This window comes from Harpia harpyja, chromosome Z (assembly GCF_026419915.1).
Source record: "Harpia harpyja isolate bHarHar1 chromosome Z, bHarHar1 primary haplotype, whole genome shotgun sequence".
In the NCBI taxonomy this organism is placed as follows: Eukaryota; Metazoa; Chordata; class Aves; order Accipitriformes; family Accipitridae; genus Harpia; species Harpia harpyja.
The window spans coordinates 26,576,724-26,596,855 of NC_068969.1; the positions used below are offsets into that span (position 1 = coordinate 26,576,724).

Consider the following 20,132-nt stretch of genomic DNA (forward strand, 5'->3'; position numbering starts at 1 on the left):
TATAGGTATATTTATAGGTACCGGCTGTAGGTACTGGCTATGGGTACCGGCTATAGGTATAGCTACAGGTGCCGCTGTAGGTAACACTGTGGGTACTGCTATAGGTACAGCTCTAGGTTTATACATAGGTACTGCTATGTGCATTGGTACAGCTACGGGTAGTGGTATAGGTACCGCCATAGGTACCGCTGTGGGTACGGCTATGGGTGTTGCTGTAAGTAAAACGATAGGTATGGCTATAGATACCACTGTGGGTACCTCCATAGGTGCTGCTATAGGTACATCCGCAGGTACCGCTATAGGTACGGATATAGGTACTGCTGTGGGTACCAGTATGAGTACCACTATGGGTACGTCCATAGGTCCCGCTATAGATCCCGCTATAGGTCCCGGCCCAGGGCCGAGCCCCCGCCCCCCTCGCCGCGCGCCCTACCCGGCCCAGCCAATCACGACGCGCCGCGGCGGTCAGAGCCGCAGCTGCCATGGAGACAGCCGGGGGGCGTGGCGGTGGGGCGGTGGGAAGAGACACGCCCACATCGCGCCGCCAGCCCCGCCTACGGCGGGAGGGGTAAAGGCGGGAGGAGGCGGGGAGCCACGCCCACCGCGGGGTAATGGAAGGGGCGGGGGGGCAGAGACACGGGGGACGGGGGGACACGGGGGACACAGGAGACGGGGGCACGGACAGGGGGACGGGGGGGGCTGGGAAATGGGGACAGGGGGACATGGGGGGACATCGGGGGGACACGGGTGCCCCAGCCAGGGCAGAGGGCAGCACGGGGACAGTCCCCGAGGCTGAGCGGGAAGGACGGACAGACGCCCGGGAGGGGACAGAGGTACACACACCCACGCTCCCAGCCCTACGGTGGGCCCCACCACTCCCAGCACCATCGCCCTTTTAAAAACCTCACCCCCTCTCTCCTCCCATTAATCCCGCAGCGGAAGCGGAAGCCGTTCCGACGAGCGAGTGGGCGGGGACAACCGGTTGTCGGGCCGCCGCCATGGTGAGGCCTGGCTGGGGGTGTGGGGGGGGAGGCGGGCCTGGACGGGGCCCTCCGCTCCCGGGGGTGCGGCTGGGCCTTGTCGGGGTCGGGCCGGGACTCTTAAAGGGTTTATGGAGGTGGGGGGGGCCTGGCGGCCTGCCCGCCCAGGCCGGGATGGTGGAGGGCCACTCCCCGCTCTCACCCCCCCCCCCCCCCTCAGTCGGCCACGCTGGACCTGAGATCGAAGGAGGAGAAGGACGCGGAGCTGGATAAACGTATCGAAGCGCTACGGAAGAAGAACGAGGCCCTTATTAAGCGTTATCAGGTGGGGGGGGGCTCGGCTCCGTCCTTCTCCCCCCCCCCCCCCCCCCCCCCCCGCCGCTGCCTGCTTACAGCCCCTAATCCCCCCTAATGCCGGCAGCGGCTTAACACCGGGGGGGGGAGCGGAGTTTAATGTAATATGGGGTCACAGGAGGGAGTTTGGGGGGGGGGATGCGTGTTTGTCTTGTCCTTCATCTCGCCAAAATCCACGGGGGGGGCCTTTAACGTACTACGGGGTCACAGGTGGGAGTTTGGAGGGGGGGTGGGTGGTTCTTTGTCCTGTCCTTCATCTCCCCAAAATCCACGGGGGAGGGGGTTTAATGTAATACGGCGTCACAGGAGGGAGTTGGGGGGGAGAGTGGGAGGTGTTTGTCCTGTCTTTCATCTCCCCAAAATCCACGGCAAGGGGGGTTTGTCCCGGCTCACGCCCTTGTCCTGATAACAGGAGATTGAGGAAGATCGGAAGAAAGCGGAGCAGGAGGGAATCGCAGTGACGGCTTTGCGCCGCGTGAGACCAGCCGATGCCGAGCCGGAGAGGAGATGGGTGGACAAGGATCTCTCTGTCACTATCCAGGTTATGCTCTCCCCCGGGGTGAGTGGGGGGGGTTGGGGTTTAGGGCAAGGTGGGGATCCATTGTGTCTCGCTGAACAACCCCCCCCCCCCCCATTTCTTTCTCTCTAGGAAAAGCGTGTGGTGAAGGACAAGAAGCCATTGGGCACCCCAAAACCTGGCCGCGGCACCACTCCCCGCGGCTCGGGGCGTGCCTGCTTGCGTCCTTCTGGCCGTTCCCCCCCGGGGGGAACCCCCCGCCGAGCCATTTTGGGAGGGTGCCGGGGGGAATGGCATGACCCCGGCGGAGCGTGGCGGACGGGGACGGCGCTTGCGGGGCCGGGGGGCGGCCGGTGCGGTGATGGGGGGTGATGCCGGTCCCAACCGAAAGTCCAAGGTGGGTGTTTTGGAGGCTGTGTGGGTGTTTTGGGGGCCGGGTGAGTTCACCCCACACCCTGGGGTGCAGCAGCAGGAGGTTACCGGTCCCCGGTGGCAGCTGGTTTCTCCTCACCAGGAGTGGGAAGAGCGACGGCGGCAGAACATCGAGAAGATGAACGAGGAGATGGAGAAGATTGCGGAGTACGAGAGGAACCAGCGGGTGAGAGGGGAAAGGGAACTGGGGGGAGGACGGTCGGTTGCGAGTGCTTCCCCCAGGTGTGACAACATCCACCCCTCCCCTGCCCCCCCCCCCCGCCAACTCAGGACGGGCTTCACGAGAAGAACCCTGTGCGTAACTTCTTGGACGACCCGCGCCGCAGCGGCCCCTTCCAGGACACCGATCGTAAGGAGGGGAGCCGGCGACATGTCCGAAATTGGGGGGGAGCTGATTTTGACAAGGTCAAGGCAGGAATGGAGCGTGAGAAGACCTGGCAGGGCCCCGTACGTACCCCGGTGGGTCCCCCCCACCTCTTGCCCCTTATTTTTTTGGGGGTCTTGGGTGAGGTTTGAGTGGCTGGGATGGGGCTTGAGCTGCGTTTTGCCACAGGGACGCCGTTCCAGCCCGAAAGCTGGGGGGCCGCTGGACATGACGCTCTCCATGACGGGTCGGGAGCGAGCTGAATACGTCCGCTGGAAGAAAGAACGGGAACAAATCGATCAGGAACGCCTGGCGCGGCACCGCAAACCCACCGGGCAGTGGCGGCGGGAGTGGGATGCCGAGAAATCGGACAGCATGTATGTAATGGGGGACCTGGCGGGTTGATTTAGGGGGGGGTGCGGCATCCCCGGTGTCACCCATTTTCTTTTTTAGGTTCAAGGAGGGCTCTGCAGCAGCGCCCGGCTCAGAAATGAGCGGTGGGGAGGAAAACAAGCGCCCTCCTCCCAAACCGCTCACTTTTGGGGAATTCCTCACCCCGCATCGCAGCCAGCGGAGGAGAAAGGGCCGGGGACGTGGCCAGAGCACCGGGACCAAGCCCTACAGGTCGGTGGGGTCGCGTCCCAGTGAGGATTTGGTGAGTTGGGGCTCTTCTCTGAGCCCCCCTTTTCATGGATTTTGATTTCTGAGCTGCTGCGATCTTCTTTTTCCTTCCAGCATGCATGATAACCGGTGGGAGGAGAAGGAGCTGCCGGTATCGACTGAGGAAGCCGAGAGCCAGAAGGTAAAACGCTGTGGCAGAGCCCGAGGGGAACCGGTGGATGTTTGGCTGCACCGAGGTGTCCTTTTCCCCCTCCGATACTCCCCAACCCCGTGCCTGTAGGCGGAAGAAGTGCCGAGCGGGGCCCTCCCGGAGCCTCCCCGCCCCCTGAGCCCTGAGGAAGATGAGGACCAGTGGGAGGATGTCAGTGAGGAGGAGGAAGAAGAAGAAGAGGAGGAGGAGGAGGAAGGCGGCGGCGGCACCAGCCCAGGATCATTGAGCGAGGACGAAGCACCCCGCAGTGCGTCCCCCAAAGCCCAGCGTCCCCCCAGAGCTGGCCAGGCTGCGGCTCCCAAACTGCGCGTGCCCCCCACCACTGTGGCACCTGTCCCAGATGGGGGGGCTGGCACCCCCCTGAGCCCCTTCTCCCCCGTGGAAGGCCACCAGCCCGTCTCGGACTGGGGCGAGGAGATGGATCTGGCCTCTCCCCGCAGCAGTCTGGGGGACAGTCCCCTTTCAGGTCCCACTGTCCCTAAGTCGAGAGGGGATTCCGGAGAGATTCCAGGTAAAAGTGGGGGGGGGAATCTGCTGAATTAGGGCTAGGGGGGGACACACGGGAGGCAGGCCAAACCTGGGCTGAACCCCTGGGATTTGGGGGGGATGCGTAGCCAGAGCAGCAGGACAAGGGAAGGGGCCAAACAGGGGCTTGACTCTGGTGTCTTCCCGCCCCCCGCCCAGGACTGAGCCCCATGGAGCTGGCTGGGTCCCCCCAGGGGGTGCAGAGCCCTGCAGAGCCCCCCCAAGGGGAAGAAATGAGGCCGAACATGGAGCAAGAGGTTTCGGGGAAGCATGAGGAGGCGGCAGGGAGCCCGGCGGAGGATAGAACGCAAGGTAGTGAGGGGAATATGGGGGGGACACACACCACAGGGGACCCTCCCCAGTTTTAATCCCCCAAGGCTGGGGGGGGGTGTGCTGTGAGCCATGGGGTTCAGGCCCCAATTTTTTTCTCTTTTTTTTTTTACCCCTTCAGGAGACACAGCGTTTCCCCGCCAGCTGGATGCGGAGGTGGCCCCCAGCACGGTGGAGATCACGGACTTTGAGCGGGTGCGTTTCCGTAAGAATTCACCTTCTCCGGCTGGCCACTAACAGGGGACTGACACTCGCACCCTCTGGGCACTTGTTTGTCTGTCTGTCCTTCCCACTTCTGCTTGCTGGCTCTGACACTCCTGCTGACAGCCTGACTCTACCTGCGAAACATCCCAGAGTTGCCATGCTTTTCCTCCGGCATCTCCGGTTTCGGGATCTGGTTCTTCCAAAGCCCGGGAAGCGCATCGGGTGGTGGAGGCTGGCGGGTGCTGTGCTTGCCCGGGAGGCTGCGACGTCTGTATGTCTGTCTGTCTGTCCTGGATTAAACTCTTCCCTCCCCAAACTGCCCAAGGGACTGGTTTCTCCCTATAGCCACGGCCAGGAGGGAGGTTGTAGAACCAGGATAAGGCTCTGGGTTCGGAAGTGAGGGGGTGGGAAAAGCACCGGCCCCCTGCTCCCCGCTGCTGCCTTGGGCAGAATCGGGCCACATGCCCAAATGTGGGGCACCCAGCAGTGGGGCTGCGCTGCCCCACACGTCCCTTGCACCCATCTCCTGGTGTTTGGGGGCTGGCAGGAGGGTACAGGCAGGGACCGAACCCTGTCCCCCTCTGTCCCCGAGGTCTTCCTTGGCTCTGGGGCTGGCAGCTGCCTTCACGCTGCCTCCTTCTTCTCTCTCTCCTTCGACAGGATGGCCAAGTGCCCCGATGTCCTCGAGCAGCCCCTCCGTCACTCGGGTCGCTCCCACCGTGACCGCTACAGCTTTCTAGAGACTGTGAGCCGGCAGGAATAAGCCAGGGAGAGGCGAGGGGGGTGCGGGGGAAAAAAAAGAAAATGACCTGCCTGCACCTCCTTGGTGGGGTTTGGCCTTTGGTGGTGGGGCTCCCTGAAATCCCTTCTGCGCCCACGGGATAGGTGGGTCAAGCCTGGCGTCATGGGCATTTAGGAGCAGAGGATACCAGTGCCGGTGGCAGTGTTAAGGGTCCCCAAAGGGTTTGGGGGCTCCAGCTGTGCACCCCCAGTTCCCAGCAGCTCCCCACAAAGTTCCTGCCCCTGGCAGGGCACTTTGGGGTCCCCTTCTTCCCTTCTTTGTGCCCTGGAGCTGGGCAGGAGGGGTGGGCTTGACCCATCCCCCCCCCTTGGGCTGCCTCATCCCACCGGCTCTTTGTAAAATAAACCTCCAAAACATCTCTGTGCTTGGTCCTTGCTCACAGGGGACCCCCCCTGCTTTGCTGCTGGGGTCCCCCCCTTGCTCACAGGGGTCCCCCTTTCCTCTCAAGGCTGGGAAGGTGGGGGTGGGGGGGTCCTGGTACTGGCAAGGGGCTGCCTGGTAGATGCCAGAGCTGCAGGAAGGGGCTGCCGAGCTTTGGCCGGCGCTGGGAAGCTGCTGGTGCCTGTTACTTGTTGGGGGGTTCCTGGTTTTTGGGGATGAAACGAGGAGTGTAGGGGCTCTGGAGGAGGTTTTGGGGTGAAACGAGTGTAAGAGCAGGAGGGCTCTCCCCTAATCCCCGCCTTGGGACTTTGTGCTGTCCCTGGGGACCGGTGGGGACACTCGGGGCACAGCAGGTCCTGGCTGGGAGAGGAGGAGAAGTCCCCTGCCTCCACTGCGGTGGCTGGTGACGTCCCCCAGGCCGGGGGGGATCCCCGTGAGACCCATCAGCTTTCCCTGGCCACGGCGGATGAGCGAGGGGTGCTCCGGGCTCTCCCCAGCATCACCTTTGAACTGAAATGAGCCAGATCCCCCTCAAAAAACCCCACTGTTTTGGGGCTGATGCCTCATTTTCCAGCTCCACTTGCTGCTGCCAGCTAGCCCTCCTCAGCTTTGCCACAGAGGGGCCTCTGCCTGCGATCTCCCCCCTCGTTATACCCGGAGACGAAGTTTTCCTGGCCCTGCTGCCCCTCCCAGCCTACCCATCGTGGTCGTTGTCTTCTCTTTTTTTTTTTTTTTTTTTCTTTACCTCCACCAATGATCTCTTCCCCCTTGGTGTTGCTTCCTGTTCGCTGCTGTATAAAAACCCGGCGCTGCCCACTCATCCCCACGGAGCGCGGCCACAGCCGGTGAGGACCCAGGTGAGCGGCTGGTGGGGCACGTGATGGGTGAGACTCTCTCCCTTCACCTGAAAACTGAAATCCAGTGCTGGGGGGGGGGCAGAGCCGAGCTTTGGGTGATCTCCATGCTTCTGCTCATGGGATGGATTTTCCCCGCTGAGGGCGTGCGGTGAGGTCACTGCGGCTCCTCTTTAGGCGTTGGGTGATGGTTGGAGACGCCACATCTCCTCCTTCCTGTGCTCCGGGTCCCTTCTTTCTGTGCCCTGGGTTACTCAACCCGGCTATCTGAGGATCCCAGACCTTCCCTGTGGTTTCCTCTTTCTCCTTCAAGTTTTTTTCCAACCCCCTCTTGGTGCTGGCGATGCTTTGGGCACTGAGAGGTTTCTCCCCCCCCCCCAGGGGCTTGAAAGCCAAACCAAAATCATCCCCCCCCATGGTACCCACCCAGTAGAAGCTGGAGAAACTGCTGGAGCTGCAGCTCCCGCGGTGTTTCCTCATCCAACTTCTTGCGCCACGCAGCTGGGGACAGCTCGGCGAGGAAGTGGGGAAATGCCTATTTCCTCAGTTACCGGGGTGGAGGCGGGGGGGGACACGATAATGAAGCCAAGTAGTCTGGGGTGCTTGCACCACACATTCTCATTGAGGAGCATCTCTCTGGGCTGGTTTTGGTGGTGCTGCCTCTTTGCCCTTGGGGGGGGAGAGGACTGTCGGATGGAGGGGAGAGATGATGGCGATGATGATGGTCGTAAGGAAGAGTTGTTTTACGATGAGGGTGGTGAGATGCTGGAACAGGTTGCCCAGAGGAATTGTGGAAGCCCCGTCTTCAAGGTCAGGTTGGATGGGACTTGGAGCAACCTGATCTAGCGGAAGATGTCCTTGCCCGTGACAGGGCATTGGATTGGGTCATCTTTGAAAGTCCCTTCAACCCAAACCCTTGCGTGATGCTACTGATGGGGTTTTGAGCAACTTGATCAGTGGAAGATGTCCTTGCCGGTGGCAGGGGATGTGGACTAGAGGATCTTTGAAGGTCCCTTCAACCCAAACCATTCTTTGATGGTCTAATGGAGTGTGGTTTCTAGGTTGGGAGCTGGTGGAGGATGGACTTCTCCATGTCCAATTATACCTTCAATTACTCCAACGGGGATGACTATTCCATATATGATTTCGATGGCTATGAAGTCCCTCACAGCTACCGCGCCATCCTGGTGCTCTATGCCCTCATCTTCCTCCTGGGCGTCTTGGGCAACGGAGCCGTCATCTGGGTGACCGGCTTTGAGCTGCGGCGCACGGTGAACGGTGTCTGGTTCCTCAACCTCTCTGTGGCCGACCTCCTGTGCTGCCTGGCCCTGCCCTTCCTGGCCCTGCCGCTGGCCCGTGACCACCATTGGCCATTGGGTCACTTCGCCTGCAAGCTGCTGCCCTCCCTCACCATCCTCAACATGTTCGCCAGCGTCCTCCTCCTGATGGCCATCAGCGCCGACCGTTGCGCCCTGGTGACGCGGCCGGTGTGGTGCCAAAACCACCGGACGCTGGGGCTGGTCCGGGGCACTTGCGTGGCCGCCTGGTTCCTGGCTGGGCTCCTCACCCTTCCCTCCTTCATCTTCCGCACCACCCGTTTGGACGACTTCTCCGACAAGACCACCTGCGTCCTGGACTATGCAGCCGTGGGGCATCACCAGCAAGTCACCGAGCTCGTTACGGCTGTCACCCGCTTCGTCTGTGGCTTCCTGGTGCCCTTTGTGGTGATCACAGCTTGCTATAGCTTGCTGCTGGCCCGTGTCCACAGCAAGGGCTTTGCTCGCTCCCAGAAAGCCATCAAGCTCATCTTGGTGGTCATCATCAGCTTCTTTGTGTGCTGGCTGCCCTACCACGTTGTGGGCTTGATCCTGGCCTCCACCCGTCCTCACAGCGACTTGTTCAAGGGTGCCCTGGCAGCTGACCCCATCGTGACCGGCATCGCCTACATCAACAGCTGCATCAACCCCATCATCTACGTCGTCATGGGCCAGGACTTCAAGGACAAGTTCCAGCGTTCCTGGAGAGCCGTGCTGCGGGGCGTGCTGAGTGATGACCCCACCAGCACCATGGGGGACAGCAGGATGAAGACCAAGTCCACCATGGATGACCATAGTGTCAGCACCAATGTCTGACCAGGAACGAGGTAGCTCTAGGGCTGGAACATCACTTGAGGCCACTACCTTCTCCTCCTCTCCTCGAGGTCCTCCTGGTCCCCGTAGAGAGAAGATGCCTTCATCATCCCCTTTCCCCACCAGTTGCCCCACGTGATTGCAGGCTGGGGAATTGTGTGCCCACCTAGCCCTGGGGCCCTCCTGGCTTCCTCGGCAGCTTGCCGGCAGCAAGAGGATGTTGTCTTTGCCTGCAATACCCACTTCTCCTGCTTCTCCAACCCAAGCGTGGACCCTATTTTCCCCTCTCTCAGCCCCATAAGAGCTGTGTTGCCCAATGAACCCCCTCCCAGCCCCCCATCTCCACCACCCAACGAGGTCCAAGATGCAGGTGAACCCACCCCCATGTTAAACTCCCCCTCTGTCACCCCAAAAACTCAAGTCCACCCCATTGATGGGGGGGGTGGTTGCCCTTCACCATCCCCATGTCTTCACCGTAGCTGTGTCCAATGTTGCCAATAAATATTGAAGCTCCCTCAAGCCTTGAGCAAGACCTCGGTCCCTTAGTTCTCCTTTTTGGCTGTTTATTGGGCAAGATTTTTGCTGTCTCGGCAGTTTTGAGCTCATGGATGACGCAATAGGTGCTGCAGTGTCTCCTCCCCGCCCCAGAAAGTCCTTGCGACGGGTAACCCATGGTCTTGCTTCATGGTGTGGGGCTGGAAGCTGAGGTTGGTGTCTGATTTTCACTACCCCAGGTGCTGCCCAGCCTGGGGTTAGGTGGGGCAGGGACAGTTGGGGACAGCCAGGATGGTTGAGGATGGTTGGGGACAGTGGGGAACAACGGGGATGGGCATGGCAGGGATGGCTGGGGACAGTGGGGGACAACAGGGATGGACGTGACAGGGATGGTTGGGGACAGTTGGGCTGGTTGGGGACAGGGGGGATGGTTGAGGATGGTGGGGACAGTGGAGAACAACAGGGATGGGCATGGCAGGGATGGTTGGGGACAGTTGGGATGGTTGGGGATGGGCATGGGGATGGTTGGGGGCAGTTGGGCATCACAGGGGTGGTTGGGGACAGCTGGGCACAATGGAGGCAGTTGAGGATGGTTGAGCACCGTAGGGATGGTCATAGCAGGGATGGTTAGGGAAAGTGGGGTACAACAGGGAGGGATGGGGATGGTGGGGCACAGCAGGGACAGCTGGGCACCACCCGGATGGCTGGGGACAGGGTGGGGACAGCAGAAATGGTTGGGGACAATTGGGCACCATGGGGATGGGGGGGCACAGCAGTGATGGTTGGGGATGGGGGGGCAGTGGTGATGGTTGGGGACAGAGGGGATGGTTGGGGACAGGGGGACAGGGGGGCACAGCAGTGACAGTTGGGGATGGGGGGTGGGGGGGCAGCAATGACATTTGGGGATGGGGGTGCACAGCAATGACGGTTAGGGACAGGGGGTTGTATTGGCTTTGTGTGGCAAGGTTTTGGTAGCGGGGGGGGTTACAGGGGTGGCTTCTGTGAGAAGCTGCTGGAAGCTTCCCCTGTGTTCGAGAGAGCCCATACCAGCCGGCTCTAAGACGGACCTGCTGCTGGCCAAGGCCGAGCCCATCGGTGATAGTGGTAGCGCCTCTGGGATAACACATTTAAGAAGGAAAAATAAGTTGCTGGGACAGACAGAAACAGCAGCCGGAGAGAGGAGTGAGAACATGTAAGAGAAACAACCCTGCAGACACCAAGGTCAGTGCAGAAGGAGGGGGAGGAGATGCTCCAGGCGCCGGAACAGAGATTCCCCTGCAGCCCGTGGTGATGAAGACCCCGGTGAGGCAGGCTGTCCCCCTGCAGCCCAGGGAGGTCCACGGTGGAGCAGATATCCACCTGCAGCCCGGGGAGGAACCCCACGCTGGAGCAGGTGGGTTCCCGAAGGAGGCTGTGACCCCGTGGGAACCCCGCACTGGAGCAGGGGAAGAGTGTGATGAGTCCTCCCCCTAAGGAGGATGAAGCGGCAGAGATAACGTGTGATGAACTGACCATAAACCCCATCCCCGTCCCCCTGTGCTGCTGGGGGGTTGGTAGAGAATCTGGGAGTGAAGTTGTGCCCGGGAAGAAGGGAGGGGTGGAGGGAAGGTGTTTTGAGATTTGGTTTTATTTCTCATTACCCTGCTCTGGTTGATTGGTAATAAATTGAGTTAATCTTCCCCAAGCTGAGTCTGTTTTGCCCGTGACAGTAACTGGTGAGTGATCTCTCCGGTCCTTATCTCGACCAACCAGCCCTTTGTTATATTTTCTCTCCCCTGTCCAGTTGAGAAGGAGGGGGAGTGATCGTACGGCTTTGGTGGGCACCTGGCGTCCAGCCAGGGTCAACCTATCACAGGGATGCACAGCAATGACATTTGGGGATGGGGGCACAGCAATGACATTTGGGGATGGGGGGGCACAGCAATGACAGTTAGGGACAGGGGGTGCACAGCAATGACATTTGGGGATGGGGGGGCACAGCAATGACATTTGGGACAGGGGTGCACAGCAATGACATTTGGGGATGGGGGGGCACAGCAATGACATTTGGGACAGGGGTGCACAGCAATGACATTTGGGGATGGGGGGGCACAGCAATGACAGGGATAGGGGGTGCACAGCAATGACATTTGGGGATGGGGGGGCACAGCGGTGCTCGCAGCCCCCGCCCGCCACGTCGGGCACCTCGGGGAACGCCCCGCCCCTTTCCCCGCCCCCTTCCCCGGCCCTTCCAGAGCCCCGCCCCCGGCCGCGGCGCTCGGGCGCCCTCTGGCGGCGCCGCCTGGTCCATCCCGGCGGCGGGGCCTGGTCGGTGAAGGCGCGGGCCCGGCCCGGTCCTCAGGGCGGCGGTTTACGGGCCCGGGCGGCCCCGGTCCCGGAGCAGCGGCTGCCAGGGAGGGAGAGGGGCCGGAGAGGGGCCTTCTGAGCCGGGGACGGGTAGGGAATTGGGGCCCGGTGGGCCTGAGGCGGTGGAGAGCCGGGCCTGGCGTGGCGGGGGGGGGGCGTGTCAGGGGGAGCTGGGCCTGGTGTGAGGTTCCTGAGGGCAGGGACAGGGTGTTGGAGGTCCCAGGGGGCTGGGTTGGGGTCTCGGGGAGCTCAGTTGGGGTGCACAGCGGTCCCAGAGGGCTGACATGGGGTGCATGGCGGTCCCAGGGTGCTGGGACAGGGTGCGTGGGGGTCCCAAGGGTCTGGGACAGGTTGCACAGGCGTCCTAGGGGGCTGGGACAGGGTGCACGGGGGTCCGAAGGGGCTGGACAGCATGTATGGGGGTCCCAAGGGTCTAGGATGGGGTGCACAGGGGTCCCAGGGAGCTAGGCTGGGGTGTGTGCGGTCGCGTGGGGATAAACCAGGGTGCATGGGTGTCCCAGGGGGCAGGGCCAGGTTGGGGGGGGGTCCCAAGGGGATGAGCCAGGGGTGTATGGGGTCCCAGGGTGCTGGGTTGGGGTCTGTGGGGTCTCAGAGAGCTGGGACAGGGTTTATGGTTGTCCCAAGAGGCTGGACAGGGGTGTGTTTGGGTCCCGGGGGGCTGGGTTGGCATCTTAGGGAGCTCAGTTGGGGTGCACAGGGGTTGCAGAGGGCTGACACGGGGTGCCCGAGTGTCCCAGGGTCCTGGGACAGGGTGCATGGGGGTCCCAAGGGACTGGAATGGGGTGCACGGGGATCCCAGGGGGCTGGGACAGGGTGCATGGGGGACCCAGGGGGCTGGGACAGGGTGCATGGGGGTCCCAAGGGGCTGGGATGGGGTGCATGGGGGTCCAAGGGGGCTGGGAGGGGGTGCACAGGGGTCTCAGGGGGCTGCACAGGGGTGTGGGGGGGTCCCAGGGGGCTGGTATGGGGTAGTGAGGGCTCCCAAGGAGCTGGACAGGGGTGTGTGTGGGTCCTGGGGGCTGGGCTGGGGTCTCAGGGCGCTCAGTTTGGGTGCACGGGGGTCCCAGATGGCTGACACAGGGTGCCTATGGTCCCAGGGTGCTGGGACAGGGTGCATGGGGGTGGGATGGGGTGCACAGGGATCCCAAGGGTCTGGGACAGGGTGCACAGGCATACTAGGCGGCTTGGCTGGGGTATGGGGGGGTCCCAGGACATGTGCGATGCTGGGGGTCCTGGCTGTGGGCAAGGAGGAGGCTCTGATGGTCCCCCAACACCCCCAGACCCCCAGGATGAGCCGAGGCTGGTCACAGGCCCCCACCTCACACTGGCCCCTGTCCTGCCACAGGTCCCCGGCTCCAGGAACCAGCTGCCCTGCCGCAGACATGCCATCAGAGAAGGAGAGCAGATCCCGGCGGCGGGAGCGGGACCTTTCACCTTCCCAGTGGGATTGGGACTGCCCCGCCACACGGCGCCGTCTGGAAGAGCTGTATTTCCATGAGCAAGATTATATCGGAACTGGGTCTGAGGATGTCCGTAACTTCTGGGCTTTCTTTGAGCGGCTCCGGCGTTTCCAGAGCCGGAGAACCGAAAGCGAGCCAACTCCCAGCTGCCACAACCAGGCAGAGCCCCCCGCCATCGCCCACCGCCTTGACCTGCCCCGCCAGTACGACCCCCGGTACCGCATCAACCTCTCGGTGCTGAGTGCCGACATGGAGGGAGTGATCCGAGGCCGGCGAGGAGACTCCGGCATGCCCCAGGAACGTCTCTCTGAATTTCGTGCCGCTTTGCTGCACTACCTGGACTTCACCCAAAAACAAAGCTTCGCCAAACTGGCCAAACTTCAACGGGAACGAGCGGCGCTTCCCATCTCCCAATACCGGGACCAGCTCCTGCGCGCTGTGGCTCAAAACCAAGTGGTGGTGATTGCCGGCGATACCGGCTGTGGTAAATCCACGCAGGTGCCTCAGTTCTTGTTGGCGGCCGGTTACAGCCATGTGGCTTGTACCCAACCTCGCCGTATTGCCTGCATCTCGCTGGCCAAGCGGGTGGGCTTTGAGAGCCTGCACCAATACGGAAACCAGGTGAGGTCTGTGGGCTGGTGACCGCTGATTTCCTCGGCCAGTTTAGGGGTAACTGGGAGCTGCTGGGCGCTGCTGGTTTCTTCCCACCTTGTTACTGGGTGCTACTGGGTGAAGAATGGGTTGAACAAAAGGGTTGTAGTGAACTGGGTTACGTCTGGCTAGCAGCCGGGCAGCAGCGCTGTTCCTCAAGGTTCAAATTTAGGGCCAATCCTGTTAAAAAAATACTGAAAATATCAATATAAAGAAAATAATGGTTTTTTTATTGATGCATGTGGGCTGATGATACTGAACTGGGAGGTGCTGTTGACTCTATGGAGGGAGAAGAGGTCCCTGGTTCAAAGCTGCATTGAGAGATGTTCAGACTTGATATTAGGAAATGTTTCTTTACCGAGAGGGTGGTCAGACACCTTGAGAGGCTTCCCAGGGGTGTCAGTGCCCTACGTCTGTCGATGTTTAAGAGAAAAATGCCCTTAATAATATCCTTTGGCTTTTGGTCAGCCCTGAAGCGGTCAGGCAGTTGGACTAGATGATTGTTGTAGTCCGTTCAAACTGAAATGCTCTATTTTATTCAATTTTATTCTATTCTGGTCTTCCTGCCCCAGGTAGGCTACCAGATCCGCTTTGAGAGCACCCGCTCGCCTGCCACCAAGATCGTCTTCCTGACGGAAGGGCTGCTGCTGCGGCAGGTACAGCGGGAGCCGACGCTGCCCGGGTATCACGTCCTGATCGCTGACGAGGTTCACGAGCGGCACCTGCACAGCGATTTCCTCCTGGGGGTCCTGCGGCGGCTCCTTCCCGCTCGGCCGGACCTTAAGTTAGTGCTGATGTCGGCGACCATCAATATCCGTCTTTTTTCGGGGTATTTTGGGGGTGCCCCGGTGCTGCAGGTGCCAGGAAGGATTTTCCCTATCTCGGTGAGGATGGCGGGGGATTTTGGGGATGAATCCCTGCATGGGGCGGGCGCGAGTCTCTCGCTGCGTCTACCTGGAGGCAACGTCCTCCCTGTCTCTGCTCCTGCAGGTCATCTACCAACCCATCCCTAAGGAAGAAGCATCCATGGTCGGGAAATCGGGGAAATCGGAGCGCCTGGATCCCCTCCCGTACTTGCGGGTGCTGCAAGCCATTGACCACAAGTACCCGCCAGAGGAACGCGGGGACCTGCTGGTGTTCCTGAGTGGGGTAGCCGAGATCGGCGCAGTGCTGGAGGCGGCGCAGGCTTACGCTGCGCATACCCAGCGTTGGATTGTGCTCCCCCTGCACAGCACCCTCTCTGTTGCGGAGCAGGACAAGGTGGGTGAGGGTCTGACTCTGGGAATTGGGGTGGAATTCAGCACCCTAGCATCACAGAGTGAAAAATCCCAGAGCTCAGCCTGGCTGCGCCCTGACTGTGGGTGCTTTTGGGGTGCAGCCTGCCTTCTCTGGAGGTTTGATGTGCTCTGGAGCTGGCCGTACTGATGTAGGACCATTGTTTCTCCTTCTTCAGGTGTTTGATGTGCCCCCTTCCGGTGTCCGTAAGTGCATCCTCTCTACCAACATTGCAGAGACCTCAGTGACGATTGATGGTGTGCGCTTTGTCCTGGATTCTGGTAAAAATTCCCCCTTCAATGCCCCTCTCTGCTGGGTAAGAAAGCTTCTTCCTCCCTCCTGCATGGCCCAGAGCTTCTCCTTCCCTCCTATTCCCTTCAGGGAAGGTGAAGGAGATGAGCTACGACCCTCAGGGCAAACTTCAGCGGCTGCAGGAGTTTTGGATCAGCCGGGCAAGCGCTGAGCAGCGGAAGGGACGTGCTGGCAGGACCGGCCCTGGCGTCTGCTACCGGCTCTACGCTGAATCTGACTATGATGCCTTTTCCCCCTACCCCGTGCCAGAGATTCAGCGGGTAGCGCTTGATGCTCTGGTGCTCCAGGTAAAGTTGGGGATTCCTCTGCTTGCCTTGGGGTTTCCTTGGGGGAGATTTGGGGAGATGTCGGAGAGGAAACCCAGCCAGCCAAGTGTGAGACCAGGCTGCGGCTCAAGCGTCAGGGTGTGATGGCTCTTGGGGGGGCTTTGTAAACCTCTGGGCTCTTCCTGTCATCGCCGGCCTTGTTCTACGTGTGCTTTTCTCTCAGTTAAAGAGCATGGGATTGGGCGACCCCTGGACCTTTCCGTTCCTGGAGCCTCCTCCCTCATCCAGCCTGGAGATGGCCGTGCGGTACTTGAAGGACCAGGGAGCCCTGGACGAGGCTGAAGACCTGACGCCCATCGGGAACCTGCTGGCCCAGCTTCCCGTCGACGTGGTGGTCGGTGAGTAATTCGGGGCACCCGCCTTGAAACAGAAGTGATGGTACGAGGAGTGGGGGTCTCCCCTGCCTTCGCTGCCTGCCCTGCCCTCACCACGCAGGCAAGATGCTGGTCCTGGGTGCTCTGTTTGGACTGGCCGAGCCCACCCTAACTGTGGCGGCTGCGCTGAGCGTGCAATCCCCTTTCCTGCGACCTGCTCACCCCAATCCCGACTGCGCCACGGCCCGACAGCCCCTTGAGAGTCCCCACGGTGACCCCCTGACGCTGCTCAATGTCTTCAATGAGTGGGTCCAGGTGGGATTCCTGTCTAAGGCGAAGAGATGAGACACATTTGGGGTGGGGGGGAGACTCTGTTTTGGGGTGGGGTGTGCTTGAGTCTGTGTGGGAGGCTGTAGGGAGGCGGTGGGTGCTGATTTTGGGGTGCAGGGAGAGGTGGGAAGGACAGCCCGTCCCTGCCAGGGGCTGAGCCGTGCTGTCTCGGAGCAGGTGAAATCGGAACGAAGCGGTAGCTCTCGGAAATGGTGCCGGCGGCGAGGCTTGGAGGAGCATCGACTTTACGAGGCTGCCAACCTGCGACGCCAGTTTCAGGTGAGGGGGGCAGGATCCGGCCTCGGGGTGGGGTTCACCTTCGGTCCGAGGAGGGCATTGCTGGTACGGAGGAGAGCTGAATTTGCCCGCATGCCCACAACCTGCCCATCTCCCGGCCGTGGGGGCTCAGCAACCCTCTCTCCCACCGCCCCAGGAGCTTCTTCGAGACCACCAGCTGCTGGAGGAAGCCTCCAGCCAGCCCAGTGACAGCTACAGCCGGCAGAGCCGACACCGGGAACGCCGCGAGCTGCACCGGCTGTGGCGTTCCCATGCGGAGACGGAAGGTCGGAAGCGCAAGGTGCTGCGGCTGCAGGACGGAGCAGATGCCTCCTCCGGCGAGGAGGAGGAGGACAGTGGCACCCGTGGGAAAGGAGAGCGCAGCATCGATATCCAGGTGACCCTTGCATCCGTCTCCTCTCCCGAGAGGCAGGATAGGGCCATGCAGGCCCCTGACGCCCTCTCTATCTCTGCAGGACATCAAGTTTAAGCTCCGCCACAATGTGGACGAGCTCCAGGCTGTATCCAGCTCAGTCCTCTCCTCCTCACAGCTCGCCCTCCTCAAGCTGGTGCTGTGCAGGGGGCTTTACCCCCAGCTGGCTGTGCCTGACCAGCTCAACAGTGGCCGCAAGGACTCCGATCAGGTCTCTGTCCTCCCCCTCCCCTGTCCCCCACCCCAGGGGTCCCCAGCAGCCCCTTGCTCTCCCTTAACACCCGTTTTGCTCTTGCTACAGATTTTTCACACCAAGAACAAGCAGGGTGTCGTGCTTCATCCCACCTGTGTCTTTGCTACCAGCCCGGAGTTGCTCCACGCCAAGGAGGGACCGGAGCGTGGTGGGACCAAAGGTGGGACAACCCCAATCGCAGAGGAATTGGCTCTGCTTCTCCCTGGCTTTCTCCACATTGGATGAAAGCACCGTTGGCCTCGGGGGTTTGGCAAATCCCTGGTGCTGGGGAGAGGTTTGTGGTCCAGCTGAGACACCCCTTATTGCCCCCGCAGACCCCATGGAGGGGCTGAGCCGCCACCACCAGCTCCTTGCCTTTGTCTCGCTGCTGGAGACCAACAAACCCTACCTGGTGAACTGCATCCGCGTACCAGCCCTGCAAGTGAGCTTTTTGCTCTCTTCCTCTCCAAGCCCTCTGGTAGCCTTCATCACCCCAAATTGGCTGCGTTTTGCTCCTCCAGGCTCTCTTGCTCTTCTCCCGTTCGCTGGACACCAGCGCGGACTGTGCCCGGCTGGTAGCTGATGGATGGCTGGAGATCACTGTCCCCGATGCGGACTCTGCCCTACGCCTGCTCTCCACAGCTCTGCAGCTTCGTTCCACCTGGGAAAAACTCCTCCACCAGCTGCTGGAAGGTCGGGGAGAGGAGTCGGGCCGCCGGCCGAGCTCCCGGGACGTATCTGTGCTCAGCCGGGGGTTGCTGGAGTTCCTGCAGATGGAGGTGATGTGGCCGTGAGCGCGATGCAAGTGGTTTTAATCCATCTCCAGTGCCTTGCATCGGGTTGAAGGCTCAGAAAGGAGGATGAGGGGAGCTGGTGTGTCCCCCCAACATCCCTGTGTCCTCTTGCAGGTGCCATACCGCCTGCGCCAGCTCACCGGGCTGGAGAAACAGAACCTCTACATCGGTCCCCAAACCGTGGCTGCCGCTCCCCGGCTCCCGGGGCTTTTCCAGGGGACGGAGATGAAGCCCGATGAGGTGAAAGGCGGCCACAGGGTGACGGACTTTCTCACCTACAACTGCTTGGCTGTGAGTACACCCCTCTCCCGCTCTGCCTGCTCTGCCTGCTCTGCCTGCCACCCCCCCCTACCCCCGGGGGAGTCCGAGCATTCCCTTCGGCCTTTGTGTCCCACAGACGGACACGGACCTCTACAGCGACTGCTTGCGGAGCTTCTGGACGTGTCCCCACTGCGATCTCCACATGCCCTTCACCCCCCTGGAGCGCATGTGCCACGAAAGCGCTTGCCGGCCCTCCGAGGGTGAGTCCCCCCTCCCCAACCCCGCCAAGGGGCTGTGACAAAGGACAACGGGGGACAACCAGCCTGGGGGGAGCATTTCTGCTCTGTGGGTGACCAAGGAGAGGGGGTGGCAGTGAGCCGGGCTGTGTTTGTGCCAGCTTTTAGCAGTGCCCCTCGAGATGCCACCGAGGGCCCCATTTTGGGGGCGCGATGGTGGGAAGAAAATGGTCTTGCAGGGCTTTGGTTTTCTTCTGATCCCCATTTTTCTCTACATTTTCCTGCAGCCCCGCTGGAAGAAGCGGCCGAAGCCTCGTCCAAAACCTCCGCCCTCCACAGATCCTACCACTGCGACGTTTGCCAGCAGGATTTTACCTTCACCCCCACGGAGATCCTTCGGCACAAGAAGCAGCACCGGTGACCGGGTGCTCACTGGGATGCTCTCACTGGCTGGTGGTGGAGATGATGCTGGGGTCCTCCCCAATCCCTGGGGAGACGCAGGAGACCCCCGTAATGGGGGGGAAAGTCCCCCTACACTGCTACCTCCGTTATTCTTGGGTGAGTCTGGCTGGATCCCAAAAGGGATTTGGTGTTTTAGGGGTATTTTAGTGGCTCCTGCAGCTCATCACTGATGCTTGCATAGGGGCAACCTGATTTCACTCCCCTTTTTTTTAAGAAAAACATGTAAATAAATAGCTTTTTGGAGAAAGTCAGTGCTGGCCCAGAGCGTGTTGCTGGACATTGGGGTTCCCCTGCCCATGCGGGTGCCCGGTTTGGTGTCTGCACCCCCAGATGCAGCATGGGTCAGGGGCTACAGGACAAAGGGATGTTTGTGGGGCCTCGGGGATGTCTCCTGCCTGCAATGCTGCCTGGTGCAGCATGGCCAGCATGTGGCACTCCTATACCGGAGTCATCCCTGCCTCATCTCCTTTTCTTTCTGTATCCTGTGGGCAAAGCATCAGAGTGGCCCTTGCCGGGACTTTATCACTACCAGGACTTCCCCCCCCCCCCCCATTATTAATAACAAGTGACCTGAGCAGCCCTTCAGAGGATGCTCACTCCCAACGTGGTGAGAAGGTGCTGCCTTAATATAATAAGAGACCTTGCTTTAGGAATTGTGGCTGGTTCTGGTGCTTTTTTGGGCTGAAAACACCTTGAGAAAGGCAAATCCAGAGCGGCTTGCACCCACACACCCTGCGGAGGCAAATGCTGCGACAACAGGAACGTATCAGCTGTCTAAACCCATTTAAAATGCATTAATTATCAGCCTGTGTGCTGCATTAGGCTCAAGCAGGGTTATTAGCGGGGCCCCTTCTAATTAAAGCGATTTGATGGTATTTTTAGCTCTGTGGCATGTTGCATTTTATTTACCAGCCAAGGAAAATGATAAATAAGTGTGGTTTAACTGGCCTCATGACACTTTGGGGTAAGGAGCTGCTCCAAGAGCAAAGTTTCCTCGTTTAAATTTTTGAAGCCCCAAGGTTCTCTGTAAGGAATTATCCATCACCAGGGCTCAGTGCATGTTGCTGGCCGTAAAATAGGTGGCAGAGGGGAAAAGAAAAAAGGGGAAGGGTGCTGAATGCTTCCTAGTCCCCTTTCTTCTTGTTTAAATTAATTTTCTTCCTTCCCCCGCTCCCCCCAACTCACACCCTTTGCGACTTGCTGC

General features: G+C 60.7%; 3 protein-coding genes across 3 annotated transcripts; all 3 read left to right on the forward strand.

Annotated features, from left to right (window-relative positions):
• Positions 1 to 994: 994 nt before the first annotated feature.
• CCDC9 (coiled-coil domain containing 9) lies at positions 995 to 5,698 on the forward strand. The gene is given in 16 exon segments (XM_052778790.1): positions 995 to 1,001; positions 1,201 to 1,305; positions 1,747 to 1,893; positions 1,984 to 2,091; positions 2,093 to 2,248; positions 2,366 to 2,449; positions 2,554 to 2,742; positions 2,837 to 3,024; positions 3,101 to 3,271; positions 3,383 to 3,449; positions 3,549 to 3,990; positions 4,164 to 4,316; positions 4,456 to 4,529; positions 4,662 to 4,731; positions 4,734 to 4,809; positions 5,199 to 5,698. Coding segments are annotated over 16 exon segments (2,136 nt in total). The 5' UTR covers positions 995 to 998; the 3' UTR covers positions 5,302 to 5,698.
• A 135-nt stretch (positions 5,699 to 5,833) lies between these two features.
• Positions 5,834 to 9,234, forward strand: C5AR1 (complement C5a receptor 1). Its single transcript, XM_052778799.1, is given in 4 exon segments — positions 5,834 to 6,384; positions 6,387 to 6,436; positions 6,438 to 6,578; positions 7,637 to 9,234. Coding segments are annotated over 4 exon segments (1,410 nt in total). The 5' UTR covers positions 5,834 to 6,236; the 3' UTR covers positions 8,708 to 9,234.
• Positions 9,235 to 11,484: 2,250 nt separating this feature from the next.
• On the forward strand, positions 11,485 to 19,871 carry DHX34 (DExH-box helicase 34). The gene is made up of 17 exons (XM_052778789.1): positions 11,485 to 11,635; positions 12,912 to 13,647; positions 14,250 to 14,561; positions 14,668 to 14,937; positions 15,131 to 15,233; positions 15,334 to 15,551; positions 15,754 to 15,928; positions 16,026 to 16,219; positions 16,412 to 16,513; positions 16,668 to 16,907; positions 16,987 to 17,154; positions 17,245 to 17,356; positions 17,511 to 17,617; positions 17,697 to 17,954; positions 18,084 to 18,260; positions 18,367 to 18,490; positions 18,754 to 19,871. The coding sequence occupies exons 2-17, from the start codon at positions 12,949 to 12,951 to the stop codon at positions 18,885 to 18,887; spliced, it is 3,393 nt and encodes a 1,130-aa protein (XP_052634749.1). The 5' UTR covers positions 11,485 to 11,635; positions 12,912 to 12,948; the 3' UTR covers positions 18,888 to 19,871.
• Positions 19,872 to 20,132: the final 261 nt, after the last annotated feature.

Bases quoted from the DNA above. Each gene is read 5' to 3' on its own strand.
- DHX34 (XM_052778789.1), top strand. From the start codon at position 12,949: ATGCCATCAGAGAAGGAGAGCAGATCCCGGCGGCGGGAGCGGGACCTT. The intron at 14,562-14,667 runs GTGAGGATGGCG...CTGCTCCTGCAG, and splicing joins GAAGGATTTTCCCTATCTCG to GTCATCTACCAACCCATCCC. The intron at 15,234-15,333 runs GTAAAAATTCCC...TATTCCCTTCAG, and splicing joins GCGCTTTGTCCTGGATTCTG to GGAAGGTGAAGGAGATGAGC.